The sequence below is a fragment of the Monodelphis domestica genome, chromosome 2, assembly GCF_027887165.1.
Source record: "Monodelphis domestica isolate mMonDom1 chromosome 2, mMonDom1.pri, whole genome shotgun sequence".
Classification (NCBI taxonomy): domain Eukaryota; kingdom Metazoa; phylum Chordata; class Mammalia; order Didelphimorphia; family Didelphidae; genus Monodelphis; species Monodelphis domestica.
Window position 1 is genome coordinate 448,869,164 of NC_077228.1, and position 25,865 is coordinate 448,895,028.

Consider the following 25,865-nt stretch of genomic DNA (forward strand, 5'->3'; position numbering starts at 1 on the left):
GATTTTGTCAAAAGATATCAGACCTGGTAATCTTCAAAAATTCAAATCTGGGAGACAATAAAACTAAATAATAAGCATTTATTACATCCCTACTATGTGTCCAGCACTGTGGCAAACTCTAGGAATACAAAAAGATGTGAAAGGCATTCTCTACAGTCAAGGAGTTTGCAGTCTAATAAGGGAGACAACATGCAAATGAATATATACATACAAGTTATATGTAGGACAAATGGTACGTAATTGACTGATGGAAGAAAGCAAGAAAGCACTAAAATTAGGAGAGGATCAATATAGAAGATGGGCTTTTGAATAAAGGAAAAGAAAAGTTTTTACCCGTCATATTCTGTATTTATCTTCTATGCTCTGTTTTATTTATGTTGAAAACCTCATGGAAATGTAAGCTTCTTGAGGAAAAGGATTATTTCTTGCATTTTCTTTGTATCCTTGATGGTTAACACAGTGTTAAGTGTTTAATAAATACCTGATGATTGATTAATGGCTTGAAATAGGAAATTGAAAGGTAAATCACCTTAAATTTAGAATCAGTCATGTAAGATTTAGATTTTACTATAGCTTCCTTTGATCAAATGTGTGTAAAGTGTAATTAGCACAGAACATAAAACATAATAGGAGTTTAAGAAATGTTTGTTCTCCTTGAGGAGATGTTGTAAAAATACACAAAACTTAGCAACCACCACTAAAAAGAATTTAAAGCTTGGAATATGATATTCCAGAAAGCAAAGAATCTAGGCTTATAACGAAGTATAATTTATCCAGAAAACATGAATATAATCTTACAGAGGGAAAAACTAGATTTTTATTGAAATAGAGAATTTCTAAGCATTCCTCATAAAAAGACCAAAGCTGCACAGTAACTTAAACTACAAACAACACAGTCCTCAAAAGAAATACAAAAACAACTGTGAGTGAACAGTCATAAGGGATTAAAAAAAGATAAAATATTTATATTCCAGTATGGAGAAATTATTCATGTCTCCTCAGAACTCTTTCATCAATAGGGAATCCAAAAAGACAGAGGACCTGGGAGGTATTTTGTAATGTTTTGATGATCTTGTTAGAAGAATGAAAGTAAGGAGTAAAAAAGTTTAAAAAAAGTACTAGGGATTGGGGAAAGGAAATGTGGGAGAAAATATCTCATACAACCAGGGAATACAATGAGAAGATCATATACAAACTTGGTGGAAAGAGTGTGTTTGACACTGAAACCTTACTTTTATATGAATTTTTCAAAGTTGGGAAGAATATTCACATGCAGAGAATGGGGTAAAAAGAAATATATATTTCACTCAACAATGGGAGGGGGAAGTTTAAGTTAAGTTTAAAGGAAGAACAAGGCAATAAATGGGAAAAGAGGTTGGGGAGGGTAGCTGGGTAGCTCAGTGTATTGAGAGCCAAGCCCAGAGACGGGAGGTCCTGGGTTCAAATCTGACCTCTGACACTTCCTAGCTATGTGACCCTAGTCCTTACCGCTCTTCTACCTTGGATCCAATACACAACATTGATTCTAGGATGGAAGGTAAAGGTTTTAGAAAAAAAAAATTTTTTTTAAAGAAAAAAGAAAAGAGGTTTGGGGAGGGGTTAGTCCTAATTAGCATCTAACTAGAGGGAACATCTCAGAAAGAGATTAAAAAAGGACAAAACCTATAATTGGGTTCTGCATCAGTGAAAAGAAGAGAGGCAGAAGAGAATTGAAGCAAACTGTACCAAGCGAAGAGTACTGGCATGATGCACACAGAGTTAAAAACTATCATGAATCAAGTGAAATAAAAAAAAAGTCAAGGGAAACAGTATCGTAATTCAGGCAATAGAAAAGATAGACTTAATTAAAAGAGATAAAAAGGGAAACTACATTTTGCTGAAAGGTATACTACATTTTGCTGAAAGGTATCATAGACAAAGTAATATTGACACTAAACTCATACAAACAGCATCTAAATGCTTAAAGGAAAAGTTGAATAGTTACAGTTAGCAACAGACAGTAAAACTAAAATAGTAGAGGACAATGATGGCAAACCTTTTGGAGACCCGTGCCATGCCCAACCCCCCCAGACTGCCTGCCAGTGCCCACTCCCATTGCATGCTATGCCCCGCCCCCAACTGCATGCTGTGCCTGCACTTGGGGGCGGGGCTACACAGTCAGTGGGGGCTGCTGAGGCTGCACTGGGCAGCCTCGCTCAGCCTTAGATGGTAGAGGGAGGCTAGAATGCCCCAGCCCCTGTATTGGAGGTGGGGCCAGGCTCCCAGCCCACTGAGCTAGGGGCCTGTGCATGCCCACAGAGGTCTCTGTGTGCCGTACATATGCCATAGGTTCACCATCACAGGTATAGGACTTCAATTTACCTGCTTTGGATCTAAATAACTCTAATTAAAAATAAACAAGTAAGAAATTAATGATCTGAATAGAATTTTAAGAATGCTAGGTATGATAGACCTCTGGTAGAACATCATGTCTGGAGTCAGGAGGAACTGAACTCCCAAACAGTCACTTACAAGACATGTGACCCTGGGCAAATCACTTAAATCTTTTTTGCCTTATTTCTTCATCTGTAAAATGGGGTAATAATACCTCCCTTCCTCTGGATGTTGTCAGGATCAAATAAAAAAATAATTATAAAGTACTTAATACTGTCCCTGGTTCATAGTAAGTGTTATGTAAATGTTAGATATTAGTAGTATTAATATTGATATTTCTTGGGTGTGAAAACGTGGCTATGTAATTGAGTCCAAACACAAACAGACAAACATAGAAAAGCAGGAATCTGAGAAACATCTTATAAGAACTACAATGAAATAAAAAAAAATATATATTTAATGTGAAACTATTGAGGAAATTATTGAAATTAATTGGAGACAAGATAACATAATCTTAAGAATAGGTGGTTTAAAGAACAAATCATAAAATCACTCAATTTCATTAAACATTATAAAAATAATAAGCCAAAATAAAATACTAAAATTTTGAGGAAGTCAGCAAAGCTGTCTTCAGGGGGAAATTTGTACTTCATAACACTTTCATCAAAGAATGAAATATCAGATCAACAAATTAGGAAGGTGACTAAAACTTGTATAAAAGATTTCCCCAAAATTCTAAAATTGAAATCATGAAAATCAAAGGAGAAAATAACAATGACTTAATTCTAAGGAACTTGTGAGTTGGCAGCAGTTAGGTAGCTCAGTGGATTGAAAGCCAGGACCTGAGAGGGTAGGTCCTGGGTTCAAATGTGGCCTCAAACACTTCCTAGCTATGTGACCCTGGGCAAGTCACTTACCCCCACTGCCTAGCCCTTACCACTCTTCTGCCTTAGAACCAATACACAGTATTAATTCTAAGATGGAAGATAAGGGTTGTAAAAATTTTTGTGGGTCAATGAACAAACACAAGACATTATAATTTCATTAAAAATGACTAAAATCAGAAAAACACACCAAAATTTGTGTAATGGAAATAAACAGATCTTTGGGGAAAATGTAAATCTCTAAATATCTTCACCAACCAAAGATTGAAAGACCAAATCAATGAATTTGACATACAACCCAAAAATAAACACATTTTACAACTTTAATTAAACACCAAAAAATAAATTCTGAAAATCAAGTAACAGATCTAAAAAGACTGAAAAATAAAAATAGAACTAATAAAGAAAAGTAGGGCTTCTCAGTAAAAAAATATGTAGAGGAGACATTGGTGTCTCAGTGGACTGAGAGCCAGACTTAGAGACAGAAGCTATTGGTTTCAAAATCGAATCTCATTCACTTCCAAGCTGTCTGATCCTGGGTAAGTCATTTAGCCCCTAATTGCCTAGTCCTTACTAATCTTCTTCCTTGGAACCAATGCACAGACAGAAAGTAAGAATTTCAGAAAGAAAAAATAAATAAAATAAAGAAACCATTATTTAGCTTGATTTTTACAAAGAAAACCAAATTACCAACATAAAAAATGAAAAATGATACACAGTGAGAAATACTATACACATATAAGTCAATAAAAACAGAAAGTTAAATGACCCGATTGGATGTTTGCAAAAATATAAAATGTTTAGGGGGCAGCTGGGTAGCTTAGTGGATTGAGAGCCAGGCCTAGAGATGGGAGGTCCTAGGTTCAAATCTGGTCTCAGACACTTCCCAGCTGTGTGACCCTGGGCAAGTCACTTGACCCCCATTGCCTAGCCCTTACCACTCTTCTGCCTTGGAGCCAATACACAGTGTTGACTCCAAGACGGAAGGTAAGGGTTTTAATAAAAAAATAAAAATAAAAAAAAATAAAATGTTTATGTTAAAAATACAATTAAATGTAAATTTTAAGCAATCCCTTCTTGGAAAAATTAATTAAAGAAGCTATAAATGACCTCCAAACAAAGTATTACAGGACACGATTTATTGACTAACAAATTCTATCAAATATTTAAATAATAATAAATTCTAATATTCCAAAAGCTATTTAAAAAAAAAGAAAGCAAACCTCTATGTTCATATAATATCAAAACCTAAACCAGAAAAAGTCATAATAGAGAAAACTACAGATCCATAAACCATATACACCATAACCAGGTTGGATTTATAACAGAATGTTGGGGAGGTGCTTCAAGTCAACATAACAGATAACATTAATAAAAACAATAAAAATCATGATTGTTTCAACAAATGCAGAAAATGTTTTTGGCAAAATACTAAATAATTTATGGCATGTAAATATGATGAAATGTCATTGCTCTGTAAGAAATGAAAACCTAAGAAGACTTATATGAATTGATATAGCATGACATAGAATATAAATTATTTAACAATACTCTAAACTGAAATACCTTGAAAGACTCAGAAACTCTGATTAATGCCCTGACTAAGCACAATTCCAAAGAACAGATTAATTTTCTATATTCTTTTCATTTTTTAGCATCCTTCCTAGCTGACTTTTAAAAAATTAGTTGGGCATTACTACTTTGAAATTTGAAGATTTACAGATAATACGTCCTTGGAGTTTTATAACGGTCCAGTAACCCATATGTATATATTTTAGAACAGTTCTTTTTGTGGTGGTAAAGAATTGGAAGTTGAGGGAATGGTGCCCATTAATTAGGGAATGTCTGAACAAGTTGTGATTATGCTTGAATACTATTGTATTGTAAGAAATGATAAACAGGATAGTTTCAGAAAACACCTTGGAAGACATGAACTAATAATACATGAACTGACCCATTGTTCATAGTAACAGCAGTATTGTGAATGACAACTATTCTCAGCAATGCAATGATCTAAGATAATTTCATAGGATTTATGATGAAAAATGCTATCCCTCTCCAGAGAAAGAGTTGAAGGTGTCTGGAAATTTCAGTTTACTATTTTTACTATCATTTTTTTGTTTGTGTTTTCTTTTGCAACATGGTTAATATGGAAATGTTCTACATGCATATATCTATATAAAATTGCTTGCCTTTTCAAGGATAGGGAAGGGAGAGAATTTTTAACTCAAAATTGTTTTAAAAGAATGTTAAAAATTTTTGTTTAAAAGTAATTGAGAAAAAATTAATTTAAAATGGTGGATAAAAATAAAAGCTAGATATTTTGATAATTTTACTACATTAAATTGGATAAATAGTTATAGTTTATAGTTTTATAGCTTTTAGCTGCCTTTTATGAACTCAAATGTTATGACAGGACTGACATTTCCATAACATGATATTAGTTGAAATATTGTCAATCCTAAGATTTTTTAATGAATTTAATTAACATGGGTCAATGTGTTAGTACTGTCATTCAAAAGTTTGAAATTAAAATAAATTTTAAAAGTTACTAACCCAAATTTAGAACAAGCATATACAGTAAAGTACTCAGACTCACCCTGGTACTTACTAATCTAAATATATACATAATACAAATAATAAAATATTCCAAGGACTACAAAATAATACCAGAGCAAAACAAATATATATTTATGATTTATTTTTTAAAAAACCCAAATCTAAGTAAATGTTAATGTAAACTGTCCCAAGCTTTTGTAATTTAGTAGGAAACATGAAGACAAAACATTTTTCCCTATACCACAGAATCTATATCTTATACCTGAATATAGTTGTATGCTTGGTAATGTGACTTTATATTAGGGTGATTAGACGACAAATAGTAAATTCAAAAGACCTTATAGAAAGTAAACATTTGTTTTTTCCAACCCCAAAGCATGCCATTTTCATTAATTTTATAATTACTAACAAATGGAACCACTACTTTGTACTTCATAATATTAAGGGGAATGCACTTCCTCTAGATACTCTCTAGCACAACAGATATGCCTCATAACTAACATTTGAGAGGATATGGAAAAGATATACACATGATGGGCAAAATGGATATGTTGTGATCTCCATAATTGGAGGGACTATCCAAGATCCATTAATATGCTGGAGTAATCATATATATATGTATATATATGTATAAGCTCACCAAATATAGGTACTGATTTTTTTTAAGATAGTGAATGTCCAATACCAAATACCAAAGCATTCAAAGCATTCAAAATAATCAAAAATTATTACTAAACCTTTTGATTTCTACACCACAGTGACCTAAAAAAGTACAAGTATGAAGATGATGAAATTAAAAATAACTACTGATTCCAGAGCATAAAAATCATGAACCCAAAATAGTATATGAAATTCTTGAGAAAGCTATGAAGTTAAAACGGTTTTTCTGAATTTATTTCTAATAGAAATGCATAATCTTCAATGTCTATTTCTAAAATGTCCTTTTTCTAATATGCACAATTAATACTTTAAACAATGTATAGAGTAATCAAACATTTAATGGATTTTAAATTTAAGAAACTCAAATAAACACATATACAAATGTCATCTACTAATACCCAATTTTGGGGAATAGAACTTTTTAAATTTTCTATGCTCATGAAAAATAAAATCCCCATAGTTATGCCTAAATCTCTAAACTGAATTTGTTCTTTACCTATGTGCTTGATTATTAAGGTTTAGCGATCCTGTCTGGAACATCTCCTCCAACTGCTTTCTGTTCCCAAAGTACAGAGCAAGGTCTGTGGCGATGATGGCTTTGCGGATGATCTCCAGCACCTGCTCATATTCACTGGAGTTCAGAGAGGAGAAGATATTGTGCCCTTCCAGCTATGAAAAAATAAAAATAAAAAAAAGAAGAGACCAATAAAAAGCAAAAGTTCTAATCTTGTGATACTTTCAGTTATTTGGAACAAGATAGCTATAGCCACATTACATGCTAATGAAAATTGAGAAATAAAGAAACAGACAGTATGAAGTGATTTTAATGAAATGAGCTTTCTGATTTCTCATGAAAAGTTTTAAGAGAATGCTGCTACCATGGAAACAATGAATGAACAAGCTCTACATGTGGTAAAATCCAATCATCACAATGCAAAACTTAAACATTTTTTTTGTTTGTTTGTTTGTTTGGTCATCTCTAAAATCTAGCACAAACAAATCTTAAATACTACAGTTTGGGCTTTGGTCTTTAAATCTCACAACTACTACAACCCATTAATTTCTATTTTACAGAGACAAATACAAGCCTGGAAAGATCATGATCATCTAGTTTTTCCTTTGGTTTGCTGAATATTTTTCTAAACTGAGACATGTGAAAAAAATATTGTTCTTTTCAGTGTTTTAAGAAACAAAGAATAATTCCACAATCTCTACCAGTACCTCATTTCACTATTTAACAACTCACTGTCAGGAGAGACTTTCTAACTTAAACCTCTGTGGATGAAATTCATTTAAGGCCATTTGTCTTGTTATATCCTAAGTAGAGATGGGAAACAGTTGTGTACTTTCATACACAGTAAAAGATAATTAAGTGTGATTCCAATAATTCAGACTTCATGATCATTGAATTTTATATATGTGATTCTTATGGGGGGAAATGAAATGCCTCTCCCTTCTACTCCTTTCACATATTAAATGAAAATAAAACCTTTAAGACCTACTTCACAGGGCTTGTTGTAAGGATGATATGAGATAATTTATACACTCAGCCACACACACTCATTGAATCTATATATCTTTATGAGTGTAAAATATATCTTTTTATGGAGAGACAGATATGTATCTATATCTGTTTAGATCTATTTATAGATTTGCAAACAATAAAGTTTTTATGAATTTGAACTATAACTACAAGTTTGTAGTCCTTTAATAGACTTTTGATTCTGAGTTCAAAACATAATTTTCATATAGGAAAGATTTTATCTGTATGATCAAAGTATTATATAATGTAAATATACTAAAATACAATTTTTTCATTAATTTATTTTACTTTAATTAATATCAGTTTGTCAGATAAAGTATTCTGCATTTAAACTTAATATGACTCCATTTCCTTAAATATTATTATATAGTTTTATATTATATTACACTAAGACTGTCTGCCTAAAATAATTTGGAATTACAAGAGAATCTTGCTCAGAGAACAATCTTTTAAGTACAATTTCACTGTGACATTTAGTAAATGCTTGTAATGAACTGAAACACATCAAAAGCACTCACATTTCATAAATGTCTCAGGCCCCTTTGGGAAACTATCATAGCTCTTCTCTAAGTGTAGTGGGAAAAAAAACACATTGATAAGGCTGGTACTTCCCTTCAAAACCTTAAATGTCTCCTGGAGTTGTTTTGTTCTTTTTATACTAGTGTTTTCTGTAGTTAGATCACAGGTGTCAAACACCATGGATGGCTCACAACCCTCTTGAATGCAAGCCTCTACCCATATTAAAATGTAATTAGGAATACTTAACAAATTATAATAGAACATACATATTGATAACATATGGTTTTCTAAGACAATATGTGACCATAGGTACCCTTATATAAAATTTAGTGGTCTACATTTTTATTTGTGATTGACATCACTTAGATCACTATGGTCTTTCAAAGAAACAGCAAACTACAATGAGTTTTTGAGTATGATTTTTATTTTATATTAAGATCAATGATCTCTGAGATCCCTTCCACATCAAAGTCTTTGATCCTATGAAACATAGTTCCAAAATTCTAAAGTTAAGACGATGAGAAAATATAATTTTAATAACAAATATTCTCATTATATGATTTTATCAGCATAATTAATATTGAGGTATTTGTCATATTTAAAAATAATAGTAAGAATACCAAAAAGGATCTTCTCTAAGTTAAATAACCTTAGGTTAATTAAATAAAAAGTATTTAGTATTTTTTTGTATCATGGACTCCCTTGTGAAGTCTTGAGAAGACTATGGAACTCTTCTCAGAATAATGTCATGAAACATGTAAAATAAGTATGATTACAAAGGAAACAAGAAGTTAGTGACAATAAAGAAATTTTTTCCCAACTCATGATGATCAGTTCTTTATTCAACATTGTATTCGTCTTTAGAATTTTCCAAGTTCTCCATTTTTTTTTTTTATGATGAGACCAAAACCTGTCTCATTCAACAAACTAATGGTCAAGCACTGGGCTACATGTTATTCTTTAAAAAAATAAAATACGGGGCAGCTGGGTGGCTCAGTGGATTGAGAGTAAGGCCTAGAGACGGGAGGTCCTAGGTTCAAATCTGACCTCAGACACTTCCCAGCTGTGTGACCCTGGGCATGTCACTTGACCCCCATTGCCTAGCCCTTACCACTCTTCTGCCTTGGAGCCAATACAAGACGGAAGGTGAGGGTTTAAAAATAAATAAATAAAATAAAATAAAATAAAAAAGGTCTAGTGTAGAAAATGCTAAGTTTAATCTAAAATGGATTAATATACCCATATTCTGCAAATGTTTATATGTCCAATTAGCATTCCTACTATCATTTTTGGTTTCATGGTCAGTTTATGGTATTCTCTAACAAGATTCAATGGATATGGTATGATTTGAGAGGTATCAAAAAGATCCTAGTGTTCCCCAACCCTTTTCCAAAATGGCTGTTTTAAAATAGCCCTCTTAAATAAAATATAAATTATAAATAGAATTAAGGATAAGAAGTTAAACTAATTTGCACTAAAATATAAATTACATTAAATATGTTACTTTGAATGGGGAGAAAAATTACTTCACAGGGTAAAGGAAAGATGAAGCTCACAAAACTAAACAGTTCTTGAATCGGCCATTAATTCCCTTTGTGGCTCTATATAGATTACTTTACTTCCCTGAGTCTATTTCTTTGTTGGTAAAGTGATAAGTTTGATCTAAATGACATTGAGAATTAATTTCCAAATGTAACCTTATATAATTATAATTTTATATATTTTCATTCTTTCATATTTATTTATTCTGTGTCTTCTACTAGACTGAAAACTCCTTGAAGGACTATGTCCTATATTTCCTTTATATTCTCCCAACAATGTTATTTACATAATAATGTGCTCAACAAATACTTCCTGATTAATTACAATTAAGTGGAGAATATTGCTATAATTATATTCAAGACTCTTTGGAGGTGCTATATCATTCAAAAGGATTGGTGAATATGCTATAAGATAGGGCAAAAGGAATATTTTTTTGGCATGAAAAAGAACTTGCGGAGAAACATAATTTTCTTCAAATACTCAAGGTTTTTCATGGAGAAGATAATAATTTACTTCTGTTTGGAACAATACTGTAGAACCAGGAGCCTTGAAATCAGAATGGCAAAGTTGCAAAAAGGCAAATCTAGGTTTAGAATTTTCTAGAAGTAAAATGGGTTACAACCAGAGCCCCCTTTTTAAGCCTTCAAGTGGAAGCTGGATGATCATTGGTTTAGAAGGGATTCTTATTCAGCAGCAATTTGGACTCAATAGCATCAAAGTCCCTTCAGACATTAAGTCCTGTGACTGATAAGTGCCAAGGGAGAGACTATGCCTTCTGAAGAGAGCCAAGGAAAGAACCTTAAGGAAGAGGCAACATAAAAGGTAAGAAAATGAGGAGGAGTTAGTGAAGGAGATAAAAAAAATGAACACAGAAAGGTAGGAGAACTTCAAGCCGAGTTTCTCTAAATCTAAGGGAAAATTATTAAATTATTATCAAATGCTGAAAACAATTCAAAGAAGGTGAGAAAAAAATGCTGGATTTTAAGTAAAAGGTCTTCTTAGAACTTTCAAGGGAGTAGTTTTGTTTTGTTTTTTAATAGTGTCAAAGCTCAGCTATATTTGGTGATTTTTAGTGGTGATATTCAGGAACTTAGGTCCAGGAGCAGAGAAATCACATGCTGGGGGCTCAGTCAGGAAGAATGAATTGGTCAATTCCACAAAGTGTAGCGTGTAGTGTAGTGTGCACTGAGGAAGCAAAATATCCTAGGATAGTATCTAGTGAAACATGGAAGGTGTAGAACCTGAGGCAAATTTTGAATATGGAGTTTCTTGAAAGCAATTCAGGCAAAATGAACAGCAAGAAGGATGGACAAAAGGATCAGCAGTGTGGTATGGGGGGCAGAGGCATGACTCCTGAGTCAAATGACCTTGGCTCAAATCCCACTCTTCAAAGCCTCTTCCCTGTGTAACCTTGAGCATTTAATCTCCCTGAACCTCAGATTTCCTCAGGTTATATTAAGGACCTCTGAGATCCCTTCTAGTTCTGTATCTATGATGCTATAATTCCTCAATGATGAAGAATGGATAGTGTGAATACAAAGAAAGGGAGAATTAAAAAGCTAAGAGGGTGCTCTTGGAGATTATAATTACAAAGTTCAGATTAAATTTTGAGAAATGATGAGATTCAAGGTGTTACAGAGTTGCTGTCCAAACTTAAAACGATTAGAGAAGTCAATTCAATGAATATCATATGTAAGAATCAAAGAACGTCAGATTTGGGGACAACTTTTGAGGTAAAACAATTTTTACCTGAGCGAAATTCTCTCAACAATATCCCCCAAAGCAGTCCTTCAATCTTTGCCTAAAAATCTGGAGTAGAGTTGAGGCTCTCACTATTCTCCTGGAATATATTTTGGCTTTCAGTGGCTCTAATTGTTTAGGAATGTTTTCCTACATTGAGGATCAATCTGCCAAACTTATATCCCACAATTTCTATTTCTATTTCTTTCTTTCTTTCTGTGAGCTCACTTCAAATCCTTGAAAGAAAGCTAGCATTTCTCTTAAAGCTAAACTCCAAGCTAAATATTCCCTCTTCTTCTGACATATGCTATGAGCTTGAAACTAAACCAACAGTGTGAATTAGACAGTGTGTCTTTTAAGCTGATTCTAGGGTATATTTGTATTTAGAAAGGAATTCATGAACCATTATTCTTTGCTGATTTTTTTTCCTGTCTTGGAGAAAATAAAGACTTATGGGTTATGGAATTAGAAACCAAGTCAATGTACATAGTGTAGTGAGAACTGGACATAGAATCAGAAAAGATTTGAGTTGGAATTCTGTTTCTGATACTGAAATGCTACATGACCACTCTTTCCTCTGAGCCTCAGTTTTCTCCTCTGTAAAACAGAGATAATGTTCAAAATATGCATTTCATGAGGCTATGATGAGAATTTTCTATAAACTGTAAAGTGCTACATAAATGTGTGTTCTTATTAAAGCAAACATGTTTGTCCTTTATCGTTCAAACAATTTAAGTTAAGAATTAACACTTTGTAAAGGGAATACTACAAACTTTATCACTGAAATCTAATTTTCCACCCCTCCCACTTTACAACTCATCTTTGAGCAAAAAGCAACAAATACAAATGAGAGCAAAACAAGTTCATGTCAGATATTTAGTGTTTAAAAATCCCACTACATTCATGTTGTTTTTAGAACACCATAGATTTAATTCAATTTCACTCACTGTACTCACTAACTTCTAAATTTATAGTATATTTGTAGAAGAATAGCAATGATTCTGATGTAATACAATGATCTCAGCCATCAAAGAAAGAATACATTATATTTTGTATACAGAAAAAAGTAGGTGAAAATATCTTTAAACCTTTCTTTCAAACACCTGTGTTGAAGCAAAATGTTTCCTTTTTAATATTGTGTGGATAGCATTTCCTCCCTAGGACTCTCTTATCCAGCATTTCATTTATGTGTTCACACTGCATGTGTAATGTGTATGTAGAGATGATACATTTTGATGTCCCTCCCACTCTTCTTCCCATAAATGTGGATGTAGAGGCTGGGGGGAAAGCTTGGCAGGAAAGTTTACTCACATGGTCATACTTAAGTTTTTACTCCTATTTTTTCTTCTTCTACTTCAATTGATTATTAATAAACTTTATAAAATATAATACATGGAGTTACTGGGCATTAATTTAAAATTTAAAATTGTTGGCAAGCCACAAAGAGGCAGAATCCTTGACTTTTTTAAGATAGCCTTTGAGTAAAGATGAGGAGTAGATTATTTTGAGAAAACCGTGTTTCTCACCAGCCATTTTTGCCCTCCCCCTCAGGGGAACTCTCTTTGGAGTCTTCCTGGCACAGGAGACCCAAAGTGGCATCTCTGCTTGCCCACTTTGATCTGCAGGACTTAGCCTGGGAGTACTTGCCAAGCCTGGAGCCACTGCCCGCCTGCTGCGTCTTTTGAGCGAGGCATTTTTCTTGCACAGAAGGTAAAGTATACATTTCCCTTATATTACTAACAGCTGAGATGGCCCCCAGAATAGCACAGAAGCACAACAAGCTGGAGGTATTGGGCTTTTCCCACACTGCTCACCACCCCACCCCCCTTCTAGCGTCCAAGATGATTTTAAATTGATTCTGGGATTTAAACTGATTTAGCCCACATGGGAATCTCCCATGCCACCCTCTAGACCCTAAAACCCAGCATAGCAGGGGGGAAGCTATTAGCTCAGTGGACTGCAAAGCAGATTTTTGGAAATTAGGCTCTGGTTTCCTGACCATCAGGAGTAGCCTGTATTATACATATATATATATATGTATGTATATATGTATACATATATATATATACATATATATATATGTATATGAACAGGAAGTAGAATTGTTGCTGATTTAATAATTTAATTTAAAAGCATAACCCTTCTCAATGAAAGAGCAGTTTTAGGATGTCTTTTCTTACTACCATTCCTGGGAGTACTTGTACTGATTGGAAAATTTTAAATGTATCCATTCCTCCTCAAGAAAAAACAACTGAAATATATCTTGAGTAATCTTCAGATGCAGAAGGGAGATTCTACCCAGTCTCTACAACACATCCAATATGGGTTTTGTCCACATTATGCTCAGTGCAGAAATCCCCCTTGGTATGGGAAATCCTAGAAGTGTGACCAAAGGAATCTAGATGAATGATGATACTCTGGAGAGGAAGAAACCTCAATGAGTCTAGAGGTAAATTTTAAGCCTTTTCAGACTCCATTGCCTTACTGATGTTAACTGTTTCAGTTTATTCCCCTCCAAAGAGCGAAGAAGTCTCTGTAACTCAGCTATCAAAATTGGAGAAAAGTACTCTTGGATTGATTGTTCACATGTAAAACCTTTTTTTAATACCAAGTGCCTGTATCCTGTTATGCTTATTGTATTTGCTGATTGTTTGCTTTAAAATTCAATTTTGTTTTTTTAAGTTGACATATTAATCTAATCTTATATCTTCTGTTACACTATGTCATTTTCAGCTACTGTGTTTTGGCAATTAGCTACATGTTCTGTTACACTATCTTTATTTGTACCTGCTCCCTATGACAGAACTGGAAAAATACCATTATAAAAGTCCATAAAAAATTTGGACAAGCCCTTTTCTATGACAAAACCACAGGTCCTTATGGATGCTAGATTTGTCACTAGATCCATCGAGGTCACATGTTGCCTGAATGGCCTTTTGTTCCTTTTTGCCTTTGTTAATTGTCACATAGATGATGATAGATGGACTTCATCAAACTTGTTACAATCTATATACAACATTTGGAGAATTTAATGAGCTAAAAATCTCAATTGATTTTAATGGATCTTCAGAACTGGTTTTCACATATCTAGTAGTACCACTACCTCTGACTGATCATTTGCCTACCTTTGAGTTATTTGTAATAAGAGGCAAGGGTCCATTTAGTAGTTGAAGTGAAGTATTCCCCACCTCCTCATTTATAAAAATGTAATGGATAAGATATCAGAAGTGATTTTCAAGTATTGTGTTCTTCACCTCCACATTGCAATGAATGGGACATATAAATACATGCCCTTTATGGCTGCTACAGTCTCATACCACAGGAAGGAGGTTTTCTAAGGGGCTCAGTTACCCTATGATGGGTTATAATTGTATTCAGGAGATGGGGAGGTTTTCCCAGGGGGCTTGGTAACCCCTGAATGACTCCCAGAGGGAGAATTTCCTATGGTTCCTGGATGGTTTTTACTTTTCTACCAGAATGATCTAGATTCTTGGTAACATTCTAAACCCAAAAGGTTTTCATCAGCAGTAGAGAGAGGTTTTTTTTGTTTATTTGTTTGGTTTTGCTGTTGTTGTTTTCCCCTAGTTTCTCCTGCCACATTTTGGAATGATGGTAGTACTTGACTGTTAGAAATATCTTCGCCAAGGTTGAAAGATTGGCTAGATCTGGAGAACTTGTGACAAGTATCCATGAGCTTTATAGGTTTTTAAATGTCACACAGCAAGTAGCTATAGAGACTCATGTGAATCCCAATGATAGCAAGTTTGTTTGCTATTGTCACTAAATGGGCTCTTATGATTTGGGAGATTTTGGTACTTTGAATGTGCATTAGCAGGTATACTACTGTTTTTAAAAGCTGTTACTTGGTGAAAATCATGTGCTCTCACTCTGTGGAACATGGCCAAGTTAAAAAAATGGATATCATTTTTGGGTGAGAAACCTTTGTAGTGTGCCTCTACTTGGCTGACACCTTTTTATAGAATGTGAACTATATATTTTTGAGTTTAAAAAAATTTTTTTATTGTTGCTTTTCCTTGTATGTGCAATAGAGTATTTGAGATTTCTTTTTTCTCTCACTTTTTGTACTTGAAGCATATGTTACCAGTATTAATAGTTTTTTGATTTTGCATTAGGATGAATTTAAAATATCCATTAGCCCTAAAAATTGTGATATAACAAAAATAAGAGTGGAGTATAAGAGTATTTCTCATTACAATTTTGCATATGAACTGAATTACTGCCAGAGTTTTAAGTAAATTTAGAAAATGTAAAATTTTTAATTCACATGCTTTAAAATCAAAGACTACTAGAAAGGGGCAGCTAGGTGGTTCAGTGGATAGAGAACCAAGCTTGGAGATGGGAGATCCCAGGTTCAAATCTGGCTTCAGACATTTACTTAGCTTGTGACACTGGGCAAGTCACTTAACCCTAACTGCCTTGTGTAAAGATTAAAATTAATATCCAATACTCCAAGTATTGAAGCAAAAGGGAATGTAAAGATAGGAAAAACCAAGAGAGCTTCCTCCTGCCTCAACATGGATCCTGAGAGAGAGTGGGTGGCCCAAACCAAAACTAAAAACCTCAGTCAAAACAACGATGCACGGGAATGATGCAACGATGAAAGGGAAAAGGAAATTGTGGGAAATGTCTGTGGTACACATTCTAATTAATACATTTACCAGCATGATCCTTTGGGAGACCAGTCTCCTCAATGGATCATGAAAACATCACTAACTTATAACTTAAACTAGAGCTATATACAAAAATATTACAGTTTTTAAAGGGAAATTACAATAATTTGGGGCTAAGAGGAAAATAAAAGAGAAAAGGAACTAAAATATAATAGTTCATTGACAAAAACCAAGGTTGCCAAGGTTGAAAGATGTGCTACATCTGTAAAAACTGATAAATATCCATCAATTCATAGGTTTTTTAAAATGTCACACAAGAACTGATGTGAAATATGATAGTGGGTTTGTTTGCTATTATCATTAACTGGGCTATTGTGAATTTTGGGGACTGTCTGATTCCAGAAGAAGGAAATAACAAAAGAACCACTGTATAGTGCTAAAGAAGCACAGAGCACCTGCATAGTGCCTACAGAGCACAAGGTCAAAGAGAACAGATCCCAATATAATGATGTAATTGATGCAATTTTGAGCCAAGACAAGATGACTTGAACTTGTTTGGGGTTCAAAGTTGTGGCTGTTTTGACAGCTTTCAGTGGCTGACCTTCCTCTGAGCCACATTCTATCAAGCACCTCATTTTTGCTGCCATCGTGGCTCCCATTTGCTGCTGAAATCTAGTCCCTTTTCTGTCTTTCATAGTGTGGCAAACTTTCTGTAGTCCTGGCAACTGATTTGGTAAATGCATAATTGCTTAAATCATTGTAATTGGGCCCTGATTCAAGGACCTATTATAGATTTGTTTTTTCTTTACTTAGATTTTCTAGACATAAGAGCTTTATAGTTTGCATTTCATCAACCAACAAGTTATTTTTCTCTTTTATTTGGATTTTTTTGATGTTTTTGATTTTCTTTTGCAAATTGATTCATGTAACTCATAACTCATCCATGCATCCCTGAGTGATCCCTATGTTTGTTATTATTCACATCAAGGGGTCCAAATTATTGTTGTGAATTTTGATTTGAATTTGAGCAATTTTAGGATAAGAAACTTGCTACCTCCCAGAATCCAGAAGGCCCCATGAAGATGCCTGCAGAGACAACATGATGCACCAGAAGATCCAGAGTGTACTTTAGGATGTGAATTGAACTATGGGGGGATGGAATGTATTTGCTTTGAATGTGTATTCTTATGCCAAAGGGGACTGCCCCCAAATTGGCTTTTTGTAAACCTAGTAATCATTGATTTTGTTCTCTTTTCCTTTTATCCACAAATTATTACAATTTATAAATTAGTTATATTTCCATGATCCTTTTGGGGAGACTGGACTTCCATCAGGATCACAGAGGGATATGTATAAATGGAGATTTTGAACCTTTGGACTTCATACCCCAGAAGTCCCTTAGTATTTCCCCAAATTCCCTTTAATCTCTCCTGTGCCTCCACTTTTGCATGATTACATTATTGTTATATAAGTGACTGTTACTCCTCCCTCTTCCTCTCTTTAAGTTGAGGCTGAGTTCAGGTAGCTTTTTATTTTAGTTATTATTAATAAAACTTTTAAAATATAATACTTAATTATTGATTATTAATTTTTAAAACCCACACTAGCCCCTACTACTACTCTGCCTTGGAACTGATACCTAGTATTAATTCTAAGACAGAAGGTAAGGGTTTTGTTTTGTTTTTAAAGCTACTGGAAAACAATGGCTAAAAGGTCTTCACTATACCTTGGGAATTATAAAGAAGGCCACATATGCCTATTTCAGTAATGTCTAATTCCTCATGACCTCATTTGGGATTTTCTTAAGCAAAGCTACTGGAATGGTTTGCCATTTCCTTCTCCAGTTCATTTTATAGCTTAAGCAAACTGAGGTAAAGACAGTTAAATGACTTGCCCAGGTTCACACAGCTAGTAAGTGCCTGAGGCTAGATTTGAACTCAGGTTTCCTTGACTCCAAGCCCAGTACTCTGGGGTACCTACCTGCCCTAAGCATATATGCCAGGCATCATTATATGACAAGTCTCATAATTTAGTGGAAAATGCCCCAGGTTTCAAATAGGAAAACTTGGGCCAAAATCATAGTTCTTCCATTTACTATTTCTATGACACTGGGCAAATCACTTAAATCACTTTAGACCTTAATTTTCTTATCTGAATCGGAGGGGATCTATCAAGATGAGGGCGAAAGATGTAAATTAGTATGTAGATGTAAATTAATGATTTATAAACATAAAGGCAATAATCCATGTCACTAGTCATAAATCAAGTCATTTTATTTAAATAAAAACTAAATCATACCCAAACTTTGGAAATATTTATGTCCCTTATTATTTGACAAATAGTTTTGCTAACATAGGCAAAATGAGCTAATTTAAAGTACACAATAAGCAAGCATACCAAATGAGAATACAGTGAAAGTGAGCACTTCTTCTGCACAAGTGGCTGATCCTACTTAAATAAATTTTTAAATCAAAAAGACATTTAGGGGAAAAAGAAGGTGAACAAAGTTCTAAGGTCCCCCAATTTCTGTTTGTACATCTTCCTGAGGTTGATTTTAGCATACAAAAGTTATATTTCTAATTGTGGTCCAAAGGCATGTGTTTAAATTAAAAAATAAAAAATAACAAAAGTTCTTTGGATTTCTTTGTATTTGCTTCTATGTCTAAGTCAAACTTGCTAAGAGAAATGCATGTTTCTGATCATATCACAGAGAAAAATTCAAAGTTCACTAAGTATAACAGAAATTTAAGTAAAATTTTTACAATTAATTTAAAGATAGTTAAATATAACTATGTGACAGGTGACCTTAGCCAGTGATGTTAACCCAGGCCGCTCTTTTATGTCTCCCTTATAAATTATAACTATCACTTACATGAGCCCATCATGCTTCAGAAAATGATGGATGGAAATGATGCATGCCCTTGTCTGGCGTGAAGCCCTGGTGCCCTTACCTGTAGGAGGGACACTGTCTGTGAAAAGTGGTGCTGCTCCATGGTCGAGGTGGAGTAGAGAGCTGCCAGAGGGTGGTCAAACTTCTGAAGGTAGCTGTTACTGAATCCCCTGTGGTCCAGATCATGGCACAGACATGCAATCAGAAGTCCTTTTCGCTAAGGAGATGACATACAAGGATTCAAAGGAAGGAAAGGGGCCACCATGAGACTCAGACTTGGTCATAGTATCACACCAACCACTTTCCCCAATGCCATCAAGTCCTTCTTTTCCCCACTGAGAAACATCTATAGCCACTGGCACTTAACACAGTGATTGATTGGCACATAGTAGGCCCTTAAGGCTGATTGATTATTATTGATTGATTAGCAAGATCCCAATCCCAACTAAGGTCTATTTCCTTTTTTTCCCTCAGCTGAAACTGTCCCAGGGCTATACAATTTCTCTAGTTATTTATAACCAGAGTTGATAGAAAAGGAAAAAGAAAAGGTGAAAGAATAGTGATGAAGTATCAGTATTGGAAATTCATTTGGCATTAGCCACATTCATTTGGATTTTAAAAATATATTTTTTTATCTGTGTGTCCTTCTCATTCTTCTTTACCCTGACTGAGAACTGACCAAGCAAAAAGTACATAGAAGGAAATAATGAGAAGCATGATTGGGAAGATAAGCTGGTGCCTAGGGCTTAAAGCCCCTGAACATCAGGAAAATCATAAGTTTCTTTGGTAAGCAATATGGGGCCACTGAAGATTGTAAGTATATGTGTGATATAATCAGTTCTATGCTTATGTGAAGACAATTCTCTTATGGATATAAAGAATTCACTGAGGAGAAAGTATAGGCCAGGAAGATATTACGAGGTCATTCAGTTAATCAAAGTTGGTATGGGAATTGTAGAAACAAAAAGGGGAGGCGAGGTGTTGAAGAAACTCACTGTATGGAACTTGATGCAGTTTGCATATATTTTACAAATCATTTTAAGTGTTATCTTCTTACCTATACTTTGCACACAAAAAAGAAAATACTAAGTAACTAAGATCACGCTAAAAAAATTAACTGCAGAAGTTCTGTTTGATCAATTGGTAAAGTTAATATTTAGCACTGAAATATGCCCTCAGTAATTATGACACAGATGAGGTTTGGCTACTGAGTTTTAAGTCTGAGTATCAAGGTATTTAAGTTATTTGGCTTCATAGGATAGCCTTTTCTTTAGGTTGAACTGAAATGGGAAGTACCTTTTCTGTCCATACCTACCTCGAGGTCTGTGAACAGCCCATGATTGTTCTGTAGTATGGCATACATGCAGTGTGCCACAGTAACTGCATGTTTCCAGTTATGATAAGGGACTCGTCGATAGTTTTTCTTAACAGACATAATGAAACGACATAGCATTTCATATTCAAAGCTGTAGGGAAAAAAAATTGTTTTAATAGTCAAAAATTTAAATGAATCTAAATCAAATTAAAACTACATATTCTAAAAGAAAAATGCCAAATATATGGGTGTACATATATATGTATACACACATAAGCACATGTATACATGTTATCATATTAGTGATTAACATGTGAGAGGCAGGATCTGCTTTTGTGTTTTAACTTTATTTTGTAAGACCACACATACATATGCACATCCCAATTTTCTATTGTAAGAGAAGAAAATTATAAATACATCCACAGACAAATGTATATATATATATGCCTTCCTCACCTTCTCCTCTCCACAAGTAGGAATATGCCCTTCTAGGGATCTCTAAAAACCATACTGAAAAAATGAGGAGATACATGTGTGTGCATTTCCACAGAATATGTATAATAGCCAGTACTATCTACAGATCTACTTATATGTATATTTTGCCTACATTTGAAATTATACCTTATTACTTTTTTTTAATTTTTAATTTTTTAATTTTTTTATATTTTATTTGATCATTTTCAAGTATTATTCATTAAAGACAAAGATCATTTTCTTTTCCTCCCCCCCACCCCCCATAGCCGACGCGTAAATCCACTGGGCATTACATGTTTTCTTGATTTGAACCCATTGCTTTGTTGATAATATTTGCATTAGAGTGTTAATTTAGAATCTCTACCTTATTACTTTTAAGAAGACAGGAAAAAAAAGTCATATGGGCAAATCTAACCTTCCTTCATTTTACATTTTACATACATACATAACTTTTCTTTTTCCAATGTGAGAGACTAGGCCAAACTCAAGAGACTGGTACAGGGAAGCTGAACACAACTAGGGGAAGCTGAAGTATGCAAATTAAACCTTCCAAATTGGTCCTAAAATTGAAACTAGACAACCAGGGAATATGTACAATGAATACTGTTTCAGAATATTTAACCACAAAATATCCAAATCCCCCTAAATCTCATTTTTGCAAGCACTTTTGAACTTGACTTGCATTCAGTGGAAGTGAAGTGTTATTAAATTGTTTGGGGAGAGGTGTCATGTAGAATTAACGTTCAAAACTATAAAAAGTAAAGTAAGGAATTAAATCATAAGTGTTTCCTATACAATTAGAATTCTATGTTTAAAAGTTTGAAGAGATATATAAATTGGTATGCCAAACACAAGCACATAAAATTAAACCTCTGCTGGTACAGTAGGTAAAAGGAATCAATATATCTATATTGATATATAGCTATAATTATAGGTATGTAGATATAAAACTCAGATTTGTTCCAACCATGTTTTATTTCATTTCATTATTTTATAATGTTCAGAAAGAAAGTTTGGCTTATTGAAGAAGTTAAGGAGAAAAAATGATGATTAAACTTTAATAGTTAAAAGCTTCACTAAGACTTTTGAGACTATTTTTAGAATTTAGAATTTTGTTATTCAGTAATTTTAAGTTTTGTCCAACTCTTCATAACCTTATTTGGGGTTTTCTTGGCAAAGGTACTGGAGCTGGTTTGTCATTTCCTTCTCCAACTCACTTTACAGATAAGGAAACTTAGGTAAATAGGGTTAAGTGACTTGTTCAGAGTCACACAAAGCTAGTAAGAATTTGAAGCCAGATTTGAACATAAGAAGTAATGTCTTCATCACTCTAGGTCCAGTGTTCTATCCACTGCACCATTTAGCTGCCCCTAATATATTTTGACTAAAAAGATATACTTTTATGAGGCAGTTCAGACCTATGGTGGGAGGAGAAAAAGAGGAGAGAAGTACAAACCACTCAGTATCACAAAGAAGGGTTATAGTTTAGCAAATAAACTAAGAGCCTGATGGACAAAATACAAGGGTTTTTCTAAAATATAATTGTCATCTAGAAGAGATGTGGCTTGAAGGACTCAAAGGTGAGATGAAAAAGAAGCGAATTTTTGAAGAAACTGAGCTGTAATAATTAAACTAGTGATAAGGTGATAAAAGGTGCCTTTTCTTTTAATGCTTATTTTGACAACATTTTATGGTAGAAAAGTAGAAAGTAAATATAAATTTACAGGCTGCTTTTTAAATAAGAATTTTTGAAAATTAGAAAGTGAGTATCTTAAATGTTATCTTTCTAACTCAGTCATGTCTGAAATACTATAAGTTTTAACTACTATTTAGTTATGACATATTCCTCCTTGGACACAGCCTCATGGCTGCTTGACCAGTCTACATCCGTAGTGTCCTAAAAGAACAAAGCCTCTTTAGGACTTGTCCTGGAAGCTTAGTGCCCTTTGTAGTGAGAGAAAAGCAACATATTTTAAAAAGTTCAATGTATAATAGATTTACAAATAATAACAAATAAAAGAGGAACAATAAAATTATATAATGAACAATAACACCCAAATTTCTGATAATATAGTATATAGGAAATTCCTACCAGGCTGTCCCACATGACTCATGTATCATGTAGACAAAAATGGCAGGCCACAATTCCTCAAAAGGACTGATATCAAAATGGTATCTGAAATTAGAAGAGATAAATTCACGTATAGTTACATGTAACTTTAAAAAAACAACATAAGGACAGAGAAATAAAAGACATATTACCTAAATATATAATCAAGTGATTCAAAATAATCATAGAATAGAACAGCCAGAAATTAAATTGAGGTAATCTGATATTTTTTTTTATTTTACTTTCCCAGACAAACCCATCATCTATTTAAGATCTTCTTGGAAAGCAAATTCCTTAACCAATGTTTAGGATTGTTAATTATTATTAAGATGTATTACAAATTGTTGTCTATGTAGCACCAAAAAAAGTACAATGAACTATCTCAAATGTTAGAAACATCAAAATCCATCTCCAGTCTCTAAAACCCAGAGACTCATTTGTAACTGGTAACTTTTTAAATATTTTTAAAAATATTTTTCCCCAAATTACATATAAAAGCTTTCCAATATTTTTCAAAAAATACTGAATGTGCAATCATGGAAAACTTCTTATTTTAATCTTTTTGTGGAAGGAAACTTAAATAGAGAAAAAGTTAAGAAGTGAAAAAAGTTTGCTTTGGTGTAGAATCAGACTCGGTTCTTTTTCTCAGGAAGTAGATGATATTTTTTAGTATTACTACTTTGAGATAGTTTGGGTTCATTGTATTTCTGAGAATAGTTGTTATTCATACTCATTCATTATAAAGTATCCCTGTCATTGTACAATGCTCTCCTGGTTCTGCTTATTTAACTCTATTTCAGTTCATTTAAGTCTTTGGGCTTCTCTTGCTTGGAAATTGAAGGAATATCCATCAATTACAGAATGGCTGAAAAAGACCTACATTAACAAATGCAGAGTAAAATAAGTAGAAGCAGGAAAACATTGTAAACAGTTATAGCAATATTGTGGATTGATCGGCACAATGATTCAGGACAAATCTGAGGGATTTAGGACAAAGAATGCTATCCCATATCCAGAGAAAGAACTGTTGGAATTAGAAATCAAATGAAAGCATACATTTGTTTATTTGGGTTTATGTTTTGGGGTTTTGGTTTTATCTGATTCTTCACTTAAAAAATGAACAATATGGAAATATGCTTTGCATGATAATACATGAATAATGCAGAACAAATCACTTGCCATCTCTTGGAGGGGAGGTAGGGAAACAAATATACTCATATAACTTTGTAAAACTTATGGGGCAATTTGTTATTAAATGAAATTGGTAATAAATAATTTAAAATGAATCATCTCCTCATGTAGAGGATGACCTTACAATGTCTTTTGATTCTCCTTTTTATGAATCTTTTGAGTCCTGAATTTGAGAGTCAAATTTTCCATTCAGGTCCTATCTTTTCCAAATCAAGAATGTTTGAAAGTCTTCTATTTCATTAAGTATCTAATTTTTTCCCTGAAAGATAACACTCAGTTTTTCTGGGTTAGGAGATTCTTGGTTAAACTTCTAGTTCCTTTGCCCTATGGAAAATCTTATTCCAGGCCTTCTGGCCCTCTAATATAGAAGCTACTAAATCCTGTTATCCGGCTACAGTGCCACAATATGTGAATTTTTTTTAGCTACTTTGCAATATTTTCTCCTTAACTTTGGAGTTTAGGAATTTGTTATAATATTCCTGGGAGTCATCATTTAGGGATTTCTTTTAGGAGGTGATTAGTGGATTCTTTCTGTTTCTATTTTGTCATCTATTCTAGAATATCATGGCAGATTTCTTTGATGATTTCTTGAAAGATGGTGTCTAAATTCCCTTTTGTTTTGATCATGATTTTCAGATAGTCCAATAATTCTTAAATTATCTTTACTGAATTTATTTCCTGGGTCATTTTTTACCATGAAATATTTCACATTTTCTTTTATCTTTTCTTTTAAAATATTTTGTTAGATTGTTTCTTCATGTCTTGTGGACTCATTAGCTTTCACTTGCCCAATTCTAATTTTTAAGATATGACTTCTTTTTTAATTTTAATTTCTTTTTAGATTTTATTTAATTGATTAATTCATAAGTTTTTTCCATGGTTAAATGATTCATGTTCTTTCCCTCCCCCCTCCACACATTCCCCTCCAGTTGATCAAGACCTATTATTAATATTTGCAGTAGGGTGATCATTTACAGTCTATATCCCCAATCAAATCCCCATGAATCCATGTGATCAAGCAGTTGTTTTTCTTTTGTGTTTCCTCTCCCATAGTTCTTTCTCTAGATGTGGATAGCATTCTTTCTCATAAGTCTCTCAGAAATAAGATATGATTTTCTTGAGTGAGTTTTTGTACCTTTCCCTAAAAAAAGCCAATTTGTCTTTCAAGAAGTATTTCTCTTTAGAACATTTATGAATATTTTTCTCCATTTGGCCAATTCTGCTTTTTAAGAGGTTATCTTCTTTGGATTTTTGTGCCTCTTTTACCAATTGGACTATTCTGTTTTTTTTTAAAGCATTAATTTTTTTTTTTAGTATTTTTCGTGCCTCCTTTACTAAGCTGTTTATTCTTTTTTCATGACTTTCCTGTATCACTCTTCCTTTCCCCAATTTTTTTTCTATCTCTCTTACTTGACTTTTAAAATCCTTTTGGGG

At 33.5% G+C, this 25,865-nt stretch overlaps 1 protein-coding gene across 3 annotated transcripts in view; it reads right to left on the reverse strand.

The window, feature by feature from the left end:
- Positions 1 to 25,865, reverse strand: part of PDE10A (phosphodiesterase 10A) — a 466,245-nt gene that overhangs the window by 47,901 nt on the left and 392,479 nt on the right. For all 3 annotated transcript variants that reach the window (XM_003340456.4, XM_016429717.2, XM_056814385.1), the window contains 4 exons: positions 23,223 to 23,306; positions 20,657 to 20,807; positions 19,403 to 19,558; positions 6,973 to 7,145 (listed from right to left, as the gene is read on the reverse strand). In XM_003340456.4, coding sequence (XP_003340504.2) covers positions 6,973 to 7,145; positions 19,403 to 19,558; positions 20,657 to 20,807; positions 23,223 to 23,306 — 564 coding nt within the window. The remainder of the gene's footprint in view (positions 1 to 6,972; positions 7,146 to 19,402; positions 19,559 to 20,656; positions 20,808 to 23,222; positions 23,307 to 25,865) is intronic.